Raw genomic sequence first — 13456 nt, forward strand, 5'->3', positions numbered from 1 at the left:
GGGAGAATTAAAATATGCCAGCAACTAGATATCAAAGCACGCATAGATGAATTATTAAAATAATATAATAGATCATCATTATCTAAAACACTACTGGGAACAGCAACAACAAAACACACTTTCTTTGATTCAGTTGACTCAAACCAACAGCTGACCACAGAATGTTTTAGTACAACTATATTTATCCCTTATAAAAATAAAATAAAAATCCTGTCATCTATATCTCATCTCTTCTTGCTGAAGACTAAGTCACTGCCTGTTCCAACCACTACTTATTATGTGGTTAGAGTAGCAGACTAGAAATGATGCAGCTGGATCACTTTGAGCCAGGGCAATTCCTTAACTTGACAAATGGGGCAATTTTGTGTCTTAGCAAGTGACAGAAAATGGCTGCCCTTGACTGAGCTAAGAAGCAAAGATTGGGCCTGGTGCTATTTGGATATGACACCACTATCAAATACTAGGACTCTACCAAGAAGTTAAAAAACATCTTTGAAGCTGGATGGTAAGGAACAGTAGTGCTTGAGAAGCCATAAAATGATACCCTCAGTAATTTCATGAAGATGTTGAACAGCATGAGGGACAAGGTGGAACTCTATGCAAACATAAGCCAACATTTAGGTATTGCACAGTAGTCCCCTTGGGCCTTGAGGATACAGGATACAGCCCCCAAGGCCCAATCTCACTAGGCAATGGAGAAGGGTACCATGGTCAATGGTATCAAAAGCCAATAAGATGTCCAGGAAAACTGGTAGGGCCACATTGCTCTCTACTCAGAATCAGCAAAGCAACTAAAGTAGTTTCAGTACTTCATCTCACCCAAAAACCCAATTCTAACAGAGCTTCTGATATCATTCAAAAGGCAGCCTACACCTTCTCCATGGATGAGGCCTTGGCTGGAAACAATAAATTTGGTTTAGGGCCAGGAAAAAACTTCACAAAACTCTAGACTTCTTGCTTACATGAGTTTGCAATACATTGAAAGAAAGGTAATATGTACATACTTTGACACCTCTCGCTAAGGCCATACTGTCAGAGCTGGACAACCTGTGGACCAGATATGGCCCTCAACCTAGTTTCAAAATCCCTTTGCGAGTGATTAATTCAGAACTCTGTAATACTGGCAGCCAACTCCATGGAAAAAATGAGAAAGGATATCAGAAGGGAGAGAAAGGGGATGGCAAAAATAGAATGGGTGACTCTATTCCCTTTTGGCTTTGCCCCCTCCTCCCATTTATCTCAACCTCACCCACCAACCGGCATATGGTTCCCCACATTTTCCTCAAGGTAATGTAGGAGGCAAGATTTGCCTGCCTTGGTAAGGAAGAGCAAAACACGGGGGAAGATTAGATGCAGAGTAGCATCTGTTCATGTCCCTCCTCATCAAAACAAGTCCAAACTTACTTGCACGAAGGCTCAAGAATGTGATGGCTGAGTCATGTGTGACGGAGGAGGGTGTGAATTTGGGGACTGAGGCTGTCAGTGTGACAGCGAGTGGCTTTCCGCCCATGGACTGATAGTGGAAAATAGTTAACTCAAGCATTATTATTATTTTAATTGCTTACTAATAACCAGCAATTATTACAGCCAGTAATAATATAGTCCCTGTGCAAGGTTGGAAGGTAGCAACTCTGCAAAATAGAAGTTGTTTTGGACCCAGATGAGGGAATTTCATACTTTCCAGTAACACTCTTCCTGCCCCATAATGTGAGGGCCTGAAAGAAGAACTGGGAACGTTCACGGAAAAATTATTCTTATTCTAGTTTTGTTCTCCCATCTCCATTTTTTACCAGGTCTTTCCACTTTTCTCTAGTATTTGCCCCACATATCCACACACGCACTTCACACACACATACACACACATGCACTTCACAAATATGGCTGCAAAAATCTTTGAGACAGTTCAGACAGTTATTTTTCCCTTTTGCAGCCAAAATAATTGAAGCATATGTTATGTGCTGAAATCTGAACAGGGGATTTATCCTCACAACATACTTTGTGAAGTAATACAAACAGAGGGTACATAATTTTTTTGTTTCTCCGCATCTTTCTTGCATTAGGATGCTGAGAAATTCAAAAATTGGTACAGTTGCAGGACAGCAGCACCCTTGAGATATATTTTCTTTATCTGCAGCAAAATCCATGGATGTCTTTATTTGGATTTGCCTCCAGTGAGCACTACAAAATCACAGCTGGATTTACAGCAGCTGCCTTAAAATATCCTTGCTTGCTTTGAGTGCTAGAGCTTCAAGCTTAAATTGTAGATGAAAAAACAAAAAATCTTTTACTAACCAGGTCATTTTTTTTTTTCTTTCTGAGTTCCTTGTATGACAATCTGGTAGAACAATCTGGTAGATGGATCCTCCCTGCCCCCCGATGAAACAAGTGAGAGAGCTTTTCCCAAAGACAAAAAGAATGACGAAGGATAAGCCCTTCCATCGCTCCAATGGCTCCAACCCTCATCAAACCATTATATGCAATTTTTTAAAAAGCAGCATAATCCAAGACTTACACAGCAAAAATACTGTCTTTGCATATGACTGCTTCCAGTTGACAAAGCACAGTATAGGAAATAAACTGGGATTCCAAATGGAAAGGCCAAAGTGGAATTCAGAGCCAGAAGAATGCGATTTTATCTACCACCTCCAGTGTTCTGGGCTTGAATGCAAAGTCCTGCACTGCTCATCAAAACCTAATAACATCAATTACCAAGTGACATGCCAGACCTCTCTTTCTCTCCCCTCTCCCCACCAATCTAGCACAAGATGTAAAAAGAATGACATCATGCTTGGGGTCTTTCAAATCCCACACCAGCTGTTGCACGGATAATGCTTTTAAACTTCCTGCCTTCCTGAACTGTCATGCAAGAAACTCAGAAAGAAAAAAAATGACCTGGCTAGTAAAAGATTTATTGTTTTTCATCCATAATTTAAGCTTGAAGCTTTAGCACTCAAAGCAAACATGGGTATTTTAAAGCAGCCGCTCTAAATCCAGTCGTGCTTTTGTAATGCTGACTGGATGCAGATCCAAATGAAGACATCCATGGATTGTGCTGCAGGCGAAGTGGTTTGGGATGGTGGTGGTGGCTGCTTTTAAGACTACGGAGTCCTGATTGGTAGCGCATGTGCTGATTGTGGGTTCATGTCTTGGCCATCAAGGCAGGCGCACAATCCTCTCAATCAGGCTTCCCCAACTTGCTATCCTCCTGCTGTTCTGGAAGAACATAACTGGGAAGTCCCACCCAAATGGCAGAAAAGAGAGGCATCTGAAAGGGATATGTTCTGGGATTTAATATGAATTATTTTTCAGGCTGTTAAGCCTGTCTGAAATGGATTTTAGCAAAGAACCCACCTTTCTGGCTTTTCAAAAGGTACCCTTTTTATTTGCCATGTGTGGTGGGGAAAAGGTCATGGGCAGCAATGAGAGAATCTACTCCAGCAACCATTCAATGCTCCAGAAGTAACTGCACGTCTTAAATCTTTTCACAGATTATAGCAACTTGGGCAATAAAACACATCACTTTTTAGCCCACTGTGGCTATATTAAGTTAATAATTTTATCATTTCTTAAGGCTCCAGAAGAACAGTGTTTTGAAGGTCAAAAATACAGAGCCGCTTCTCAGCAGTGATGCTAAATATAGTGCGACAGAGAAACCTTTGAGAAGAGTGCTTTCTGCTCCAGTTGGCTGCTTTTATGATAATGTTGCCAATGGAGCATCTCTAACTAGTAAAGTGGAACTGGCCCACAACTGTAACTGGGTTTTCCTGGGGCTGGTTCACTCTGGTTGCCCAGCACGGTGTTGAGTTCCCCTTCACTGGATGTGTTCAAGCAGAGGCTGAATAGACATTTCTTGGGGATGTGTTAGCAGACAGGAGCAACCAAATGTAGAAAACATGAGTCACCAGCAGCCTTTTTCATTTAAAGGAGAAACCCCAGTTATTGATAAGTCTCACTGGTTTGAAGGAGATTATCTCCTGATAATTGAGAGCCAGTTTGGAGTAGTGGTGAAGGCATCAGGCTAGAAACCAGGAGACCGTGAATTCTAGTCCTGCCTTGGCACAAAGCCAGCTGGGTGACTTTGGGCCAGTCACTTTCTCTCTGCCTGAGGAAGGAGGCAATGGCAAACTACTTCTGAAAAACCTTGCCAAGAAAACTACAGGGACTTGTCCAGGCAGTCTCTGAGAATCAGAGACGATTGAACAGATTAAAAAAAAAAAAGTCTCCTGTATAATTAGATTTTGACTTAATTTTTTAAATTCTTCACCACTTGGAAGAAAAATTCTGACCCCCCCCTTTTTTTTACTATTCTTTCTTGTTATCTCAAATACTTATTTAGGATAGAGACTCAAATGTCCTTTGTAATGAAGTAGTTGCTAAGGATATTTCCATCTCTCAAACATGTCAAGTTGCTGAAAGAGTTACAAGCCTGCTGAGATACTATGAGGAAATGTGGCATTCCATCCCCTTCTACCTATAAAGCAGCAGAGCTCTCAGCCAGGCTGCGTCACAGATAGAAACCTCCTAGTTTTGAAAAGCAGATTGTAATATGGGAGAGAGAGAGAGAGAGAGAGGAAAAAAAATGACTTGGTGTAAAGAAAATGTAACATCTGCTCTACATCGTAGAATCACGGCCACTATATGTTCCCATGCAAGCACTGTGGCGTAGATAATGGAGACAGCTATGGAGGCTGGCCATTTTCCAACAGAGGGTTTTCAAGCCTTCAGGCAAGATGAAGAATCAAACTGCGTGACTCTTTCTAGGGGGAATCACCCCAAATTAGGATTTATATTTGAGTAGACGTGCACTATAAAGCAAGATCTAGATGGCTACTTTTCGTAGGAAAGAGTTAGGGAGCAGGAGATACATAAATTATGATCTGATTTCTCTTAATAGTTTGCAAGGAGATGCATCACACACACACACACCCCATGTGATTTACAGCAAGGCTAAATTCTAGCCCTTCCTTTAAATCTGCATCTTTAAAAATAGCAACAATCAAGCCTCATTTGCATAAAGCAGTGTCCCAGGTTTTCAGTTCCTAATTCTAATATCCAGTTCCTCATTTTGAAACAGCTCAATAAATAAACTAAAGATAGACCTAAAGTTTATGTAACACGTCTTGTATAGCTAAGCCTAGAAATATTTCAGAACTTTGATTAGAGTACTCTGTAATCAAAAGTTAATATTTTTTGTGCAAAATACAATCATGGCATTAACAAATAAGGAATTGGGTTTCTGCATTCCACAACTAATTTCAGGGCTACAACAAACTAGATATCCATCTGTCTGAAGGAATGCCCTCAGTGAAAGGTCATTAAATCATTTACAGTCCAACATTTATTGAGCATATATGGCACTGTCAAGCTTAATGTGCCAGTTAACTCCACCCCATGTTAGATCCTTGAAACCAGGGTTCCTCAACCTCAGCAACTTTAAGATGAGTGGACTTCAACTCCCAGAATTCCCCAACCAGCCATGCTGGCTGGGGAATTCTGGGAGTTGAAGTCCACCCATCTTAAAGTTGCTGAGGTTGAGGAACCCTGCTTAAAACAGTTTTTCTTGCAATACTTAATAACTGGATAGCTTCATAATGAGACAGACTTTTAGAGAGACCTTAAGTAGTCAGGGGGATCATAATTAAAAAAAAAAAAAGCTTTATACCAATTTGTGGGGAAACCTGTTCTGGTTTCCTGATCCCAATTAATGTTCCTTCATATGAAGACCCCAGAGATCAACACTTTGCATTCTGACACACCTTTAAGTAACAGTCAGTGCTCAGATATGAACAAGACCTGAGACTAAAAATATCACCTGATAGAACTCACGAGAGAAATAATATGGTTATTGTTTATATGCTCTTACCTAGGTATGAAACACCTTCCTCTGGTGTGATGGTTCCATATTTAACCATCATCTTGACAAAATCTATTAGAGTTTTCATTATTGTAATTAAGGTTTCCTTTTCCTTCACTTCTTTCTCTGCATGAATGAAGAGAACATCTGGGTAAATAGATACCTGCTCTCTTGGAAATAAGGGTATTATTATTATTCTTTAACTTAAAAACCACTTTTGTTATCTATCCATCGACACATTTTTCTCTCTAAGTCTAAGATTTCCAGGGGAGGAGACCACTTGCATGGCAGACTTAATCTGAACTAATGGACCTGCTGAAAAATACTAAATTCTACATAACTTGATTGTGCACATTTGCTATTCTCAACCAATACAGATCATGGCAGCTGGGGGTTATGGCCACTGATATACAGAAATAAGAATGTGATGGCTCCATATTTAATTTCTATTCATTTTGAGCCTGTCTTTCTTCTCCAACAAGCACTCCAAATGAATGGGTACTTATAATGCCTTTATTTATTGCTTCTCTCCCAGAATGTTGTCATTTAATGATATAAGCAATAAGTGAAAGTCAGCCAATGGATTCATGTATCATGCTAAGCCATCATGTTGTTTGCTCAAGCTTGGTTTAAAGAGCTGTGTGAACTTAGCCAGTGCATTTTGTAAATCCAGGTCTGTGCTTTTTGATCCCACCCAAATTATGGCAGCCAGCAAATCACAGTTAAGCAAATCTCAGCTATGTATGATGCATGAACCTAACTCAGCAAGTCATTTGTGTCAACATAAGAATTTGCACAACTGAACACAAAATGGTCTAAAATGAGTTTTCCAGATGGCTCTTAAGATGTAGATGCATTCTCAGATATGGGAGTCAGAGTGTTGGTCAGAGCCCATGATGTGTCATTGTTTGTTTAGAGCAGTGTTTCTCAAACTTGGCAACTTGAAGATGTCTGGACTTCAATTCCCAGAATTCCCCAGCCAATTTTAGACTGATCTGACTCCACAACTATTGTTTCTGTTTTATATTATGCTATTGTATTGTTTTTAAATGGTGTAAGCTGCCCAGAGTCGCTGTTGTGAGATGGGCAGCTTATAAATCCAAGAAATAAAATAAATTAAATAAAACATGGGCTAACTCTGCTTTTTGAAATGGTTGATCCATAGGAAACTCACCGGAGGTAAGGCTTTTTAACAGTTCATAGAAATTAGGGAAATACTGGAGATCCTGAAAATTATCCTCTGGGGGCAGTTCATTTCTCCTTTCTAAGATGTTGGTGGAAACCCAAGTATTATCCAAAGTATCATCCCGATCAGTGTTTTTTAACACCTTCATAAAAAAAAAATTAAAAAAATAGAAATACATATGTTTGGACATCAGAACCAAAATATTTGATACCAGCTAGATTCGCAGCAAGAATAATGCCTGACTGGAGAATTAGTCCATTTCTCTTCACCAAATAAGGGATTAGATAAATTAGTACAAAATAGGCCTAGCAACAGCTAATAGCTAGGATAGCTAGATGTATATTTTAAAAGTCTAATTTTTAAGTACCAAATGCTGGAAATGAACTATAGGGATTCCATTACCTTGACACGCTGCTAATGTGTACTTGAAAGCATCTTGCTGCCATCTGATGGAACAGAATTGGCTGGGGTCACCCAATACATTAAACTATAATACGGCTATTCGGTTTGGGCTGAGTATGTCGTATGAACTCAGCCAATATTGAATCCTACCAAAACAGCACTATTTTAGGATATATTGCGGTAGCTTTCTCAGTGATAGAAAAGTTCTTGAACCTAGATGCTCAAACAATGATTGGCAAGTGGGCGTATTTATTGAACTGTCCCATAAAAGTGAGTTATAATTAAGAAGCGTTACCATTTTTCCTTTCTGCTTCTCTTTAGTCTGACTGTCACTCCTGCTTGGAAGATCCTCAAGATCCTCAGATGCTTTTTCCCGGTCTTTGGCTTCATTAGCAATGAGCTGCTGCAATGCTTCAGCCACTTCATCCTCTAGTGTGTAGGCCTGGCTTTCGGTGATCTGGGGAAAAAAAATAAATGTTTTTTTGTTCTCTCGGTGAGCTCTGCGTACCATATACACGTGCTTTTGAGACAGGCAAAAAGAAGCCACATTTTAATCCAGATGAATTCCATTGTAGTCTCTGAATCATTTTTATTCTGCTGTGCTGTGTTTGCAGAATCTAAAAGCTAGACTGGAAATTTGAAAAGAGGGAGAGAAGAAAGAAAGGAAGGGAGGGAGGAAGGGAGGGAGGGGAGGGAGACCACTTGTAACTGCGTGATTGTGTCTGTATAAGTGACCAGGTGTTGAACTCAGCTCATTGAAAACTTTGCTTCTTTTTTTCAAAACAATGCAGAACTAAACAGAAAGCAGGTTAAGATTCATTGTAACTGATTACAATGAATCAATTACACATCCTTCCTATTTTCCCCCATCTTTTGAGCTTATCTGTCAATCATAAAGCTTTTCAAGAAATTGGCAATTTGCATATCATGGCCAAGCATCATGTGATTGATGCAAACCGAAGTTACTGTTCAAAGTCTGAGTTCAAATGCAAAAGAATATCCCTTTATTTCAAGATAAATTCATTCATTAATTCATTCATTCGCTCAGAATTTTTCTTTAAAATAGTCTCGGAACCCCAAACAAGGGGTAGGAGGGAAAATGAAGCTGGCTGTGTAAGTAAACAGATGCCTAAAACACTTACCAGGCCCAGATTTAGAAGCTTGGAAACAATCTTGTCAAAGACTCCTCTATCATTTTCCTCATATATTCTCATGGCAATCTTCTGGACAATATCTTCAGCTGTTAATGGTGTCCCATCAAGCTGATGAAGTCCATCTGGGTCATCTAAAAGAATAATAGGGTGATAAAATGGTGCTTTGGGGACAGCTGTAGGTCAGAGGTAGAATACAAGGCCCCAAGTTCAATCCTTGGTATCTCCTGGGAGGCCTGGAAACAATTCTACCTTAAGGACATCTCCTTGAGGCTGATTTCTCACTCTGCCTGATTTGGAGGGTATAATTTTCTCCAATGCTGTGGACCACATTTTGCCTCTGAGTGGCCTCCCAGGGTCCACCCTCCAAATGATAATCGTGATGCCATGATAAAAACTACCTCTCCTTTCTTTTTACATTAAATTGAAATTAAATATGAAATTAAAATATGATTGCACTTAATAACTTAACGTGATTACATTTAATAATGTTTCCCTTCTATCCCATTAAACTTTATAATTTGGGAACCACCCCTGGAGGTCTCTGGGGCCATGCTCAAGACTTGCGTTGTCTTGAAGAGCTGCATTGTGCCTAATGGTAGAACTGGCCCTGTCTCTGGTCTCAATAATTATTAGGCCTGAATGTCAGGCCAGCTACAGTATGTGGAGCTTCAGCATCAGATCAAATCAGATTTTTGTGATTTTCTGCTATTCTGCTCTCCTAGACCGGGAGATGGCAACTTTAGTGTGCTGTAAGGCTTTGCTGTCTGTAGACTGTCCCCCAGTGTATGTGTGTGCAGCTACTCCCTTTATGTGTTTTGAGTGGGGCAGACTAAATAAGCAGAGCTCAATTAGCATCATGCTTCATAGTTAAGTGATATAAGTATATTCAAAGGTACGTTCTGCACATATCAAGGGTCACTGCCTCTTCCTGCCCTTTTTTGAAATGTCAACAAAGACTAATTCTAATCGTGAACATCATGGCAAATTCACATCATGCACGCAGACAGAAATGTTTTTACGTAATGGTGATTAATTAAAAGACTTCTATTTCTGTCATCCACCGTTTTTCTAATAGCACATGGGGATTACTTTGCATTTGGAAGCTATCCATGAGAACAGGCTGAGATTTGGCATTGACCAAAATGTTCTTCCTGTACCAAAGTGTGCTTTATAGTAGGATCAGATTTACTAGCAGCACCATAGAGCAGATTTTCCCAGCCTGATGCTGTCCAGAAGTCTTGTAACTAGAATTCAGGAAATTGACAGTTTGGGGGAAGACATTCCAACCTCAGCTTATTTCAAGTGAGCCTTCTCCAGTTAAGTAATACATCTTATTTTGGGCGCTCATCAACTCACTCTGGGATTCTAAAATTTTTTACTTTAGGTATTTCCACAAAGTTAGGGTTCTGGAAGCCTACTCTTTTTCCCCCAAGTGTGCCAACATCTACAGTTTCATTCACATATGGTGCCATTTTGGCTATCCAAAGACCAGCACTTGAAGAACTCAGTTATGAACCTATGACTTTGTCTGCAGATCACACTAAGCTTTGATGCTATTGGTTATGTTTGGGCTTGGACTGTTTATATGACTTAGCTACTGAAATATGAAATTATGGTTATGTGTGCGCTAAGGTATTATGGTTTGCTTAACAAGCCGTAATAAGTGCATTCTGTGCTGTTGCATAATGGTTTGAATTTCACTCTCTCCTTTTTTTCCTAAGTATCATTCATATGCCCACTTCAGCAGTACTTGGCATATGGCCATCTTGGCATTCTTGGTGCTTTTCTGCTAAGGCTGATGAGTCTACTATGATGTCGTGCATTCAGAGAAGCTGTCCAACTCATCTGCATACGTAAGATGCATTCAAAGCATAACTGTGGCCAATGAAGGCTAATGCAGTACCTTGATATTTATAATCCACACCACTTTTAGTGGAGTCATACTCATCCACCAGCCTGCGTCTCTTGGTGGAATCTGCATCATCAAGAGCAAGCTGTTGATTATACAGGGAACTTCTGATCGATTCCATTTCCTTTTCCTTTCTGTCTTTTTCCACAGCAGATCTCAGCAGGTTCAAGTCATCCACAAATGAATAATTCCTGAGTTCTGGCTTATTTTCTGGAAAATCTGTAACACAGATGTACGAGAAACCATCTCATGCCTCTGAGCAAGCAGCAATCTGAGCGAGTCAGGAATAAGAAAAGAAGACTTACCTGTTGAGGGTGATTTCTTCATTTTGTCTGCCTCTGCTTCAGCAATCTGGGGATAAAAAACTAAGTGAGAACTTGAATTGGCTTCTTCTGACCCATTTAGCCACCTGCCCGAGACAAGCCAACAGGAATAAACTGGGCTAGAAGGGAGTATCTACTACAACTAGAATTCCTAGCCAGCTTGCCAAAAGTCCATTCCTAGCACCTGTAGGAATGGCTGGAAACAATTCTTTCGAGAAACTCAAATGAGTTGGTGCTAATAAGTATTGATCACAAATATGCAATCTTTTGGACCTTGGGGAAAGCAGGGTTAGGGTTAGGGTTAACTCATTTGAGTTTCTCAAAAGAATTGTTTCCAGCCATTCCTACAGATGCTAGGAATGGACTTTTGGCAAGATGGCTAGGAATTCTAGGAGGTGTAGTCTCAACATATCTGGGTGTGAAAATAGCAGTCTAATCAATAGATTGCTGTGTTTATTCAGTATTGGACTTTCGTGTAATGAGAGTATTTTCAAGGGAGATTGGATCAATGCTTATACAGTTCACTTAGATCAAAAGTGCACAACTACAGTCTGGAGCCACATGCGGTCTCCCAAAACCTTAAGGCCTTTCTAAGTTGTCATCAAGTTACAATTCATGTGATAGAAGAGAACAATATGAATCTTTTGGAGAGCAATGGAGTCTCCAGTCTGTTACTGAAACACCAAGTTCAGATTTCAGCCAGAAAGAAATAAGGTGGCCATGACTTAGATTATCATCAGCTGCTTAGCTCCAGTTAGCCCTGGTTCTGGAGGTTTTATAGATGGCAGCTAAGGATGGAGAGTGTCCAGTGGTGGCTCCTAATTTTGGAGCATTCTTCATGGAATATCATTTAACACCTAAACTTTTCTCAAGAAGAGGTGATAAGCCAATGGCAGAGCATATACTTTGCCTGTATGAGGTCCTAGTCTCACCCTTGCTATCTTTAATTAAAAGTAGCAGATGGCAGGTGGCTAAAAGATACCTGCCAACCTTTGCCAGCTAGCTTGCAATACTGGATTGCCTCTTTAGATTGTTGGATTATTAATTACTGCTGGATCTCAAAATGTATGAGCTCTTATTTATTATTTCCTTGTTTTAGTAAGGTATCTGGTAGCCAGTTTGTGGAAATGCAGTAAAATAAAGCAAAATAAATATCCCCCCCCCCCAAAAAAAAAGACTGTCAATAGAACCACTCCATCTGCCCTAGCAAGAGAAGAAATCAGGCATTTTGAACATGCCCATTGATGCTTTTATTGATTTCATAAATGGAAGAGGATGGGCAGTAGCTCAGAGGGAGAGGAACTGCTTTTTGTGCAAGGGAGCTGAAGTTCAATGTTTGGTATCTCAGGCAGGTCTGGAACAATGTCAGTTTAAAACCCCAGGGAGCTGACGTTTGTCAGTGTTGACAATAGGGCCAGGTGGACTCAAGCTCTGATTTGGTACCATGTTCTTCTTCTTCAAAGAAAAAGGCAAGGCTAAAGTGGTCATTACGGAAAACTCTCCATGGTGGGGGGAATCCTCAAAACTTTGTATGACTATCACTCCAATGATTTTTTTCCTGAAGCTTTGGCTAATCACCAAAACATCTGAGAATACCAGAACATTTTGAAGACTGACAATTATTCTTTTGTGTGCTTTTGGTGGGTGAACATCTACGTCATCAGATGCATGAATCTGATTTTTTGCCAGTGATGAATTAGTCATTTGCCTGCTAAAAGCTCATGCCGTAGCAAGGTTGCAGTTGTACATAAGCTTCTGTACCAACAATTTTGCAGGGCTTATGTCCTGGTAAATATACTACATTTAGTTGGAATGTTTATGCAGCAAAGAATTTTTGGTTTGTTTGGTTTTTGATTAGTACTACAAAATTAATTTCTTTAGATCACTGGGATTCTCCTTGCAATTAGAGGCTTAGGTTTCTGCTGATTTTTACATCACTGAAGTATATTTGTGCAGAAACTTACTTTACCTACCTGTTCTTCCAATGGTCTCTCTACACTTAATTCTCTGTTGTATATTGCTTTATCTAGAATAGAGACATACATATTTAGACAGCTGTGGTACAATGACAGTCTCACTCTTTCTCTCACCCACATACCTACATACTGTATATAATAATAAAGCATAATATTGAAGCTCATCCCCGCCTCCTTCCCTAATACTCCACTTGTTTAAAAATACTGAAACAAGACCCAGAGAAACCTTCTTGAGGAAAAACAAAACATTTGTTTTTGTTTTCATTAATGAAATTAGCACTGCATATATTTCTTCACATAAGAGCATCACTGTTATTTCTTATCATACATCTAATGCACACAATTTAAAAAGTACCTTATAAGAACTAGACCAAAATAGCACTAACGTAATCAGCTTGGAATAATCAAGAGATTAAAAGATTGTATGACATTAAAAGGAACCTGTACAAAGAGAGATTGGGAGAATGTTTCCCTGCAAATCTAGCAGGCCCAGCATGAAGAAAATCTAGAACAAAAGGAATAAAAACTTTTTCCTCCAATGTTCGTGGAATTCAACCCCCCCCCACTTTTTTTTCTTGTCTATTTAACTTGACACACACATCAGCTTTAATCTAGGGGCTGTGCTCCAAACCTGTATAAGTAGGTTTTGGAG

The 13456-nt window shown here is 39.8% G+C and overlaps 1 protein-coding gene across 2 annotated transcripts in view; it reads right to left on the reverse strand.

Moving 5' to 3' along the window:
• Positions 1-13456, reverse strand: part of SCG3 (secretogranin III) — a 33988-nt gene that overhangs the window by 12031 nt on the left and 8501 nt on the right. For both annotated transcript variants that reach the window (XM_025176702.2, XM_007422183.4), the window contains exons 2-8: positions 12802-12854; positions 10811-10856; positions 10500-10724; positions 8585-8727; positions 7738-7899; positions 7029-7182; positions 5864-5980 (exon numbers count right to left, since the gene is read on the reverse strand). In XM_025176702.2, coding sequence (XP_025032470.1) covers positions 5864-5980; positions 7029-7182; positions 7738-7899; positions 8585-8727; positions 10500-10724; positions 10811-10832 — 823 coding nt within the window. In that variant the 5' untranslated portion in view covers positions 10833-10856; positions 12802-12854. The remainder of the gene's footprint in view (positions 1-5863; positions 5981-7028; positions 7183-7737; positions 7900-8584; positions 8728-10499; positions 10725-10810; positions 10857-12801; positions 12855-13456) is intronic.

The sequence above is a fragment of the Python bivittatus genome, unplaced genomic scaffold, assembly GCF_059951505.1.
Source record: "Python bivittatus isolate LINGU-HERP-01145 unplaced genomic scaffold, Pbiv_v1 ctg000530_np1212, whole genome shotgun sequence".
NCBI lineage: Eukaryota > Metazoa > Chordata > Lepidosauria > Squamata > Pythonidae > Python > Python bivittatus.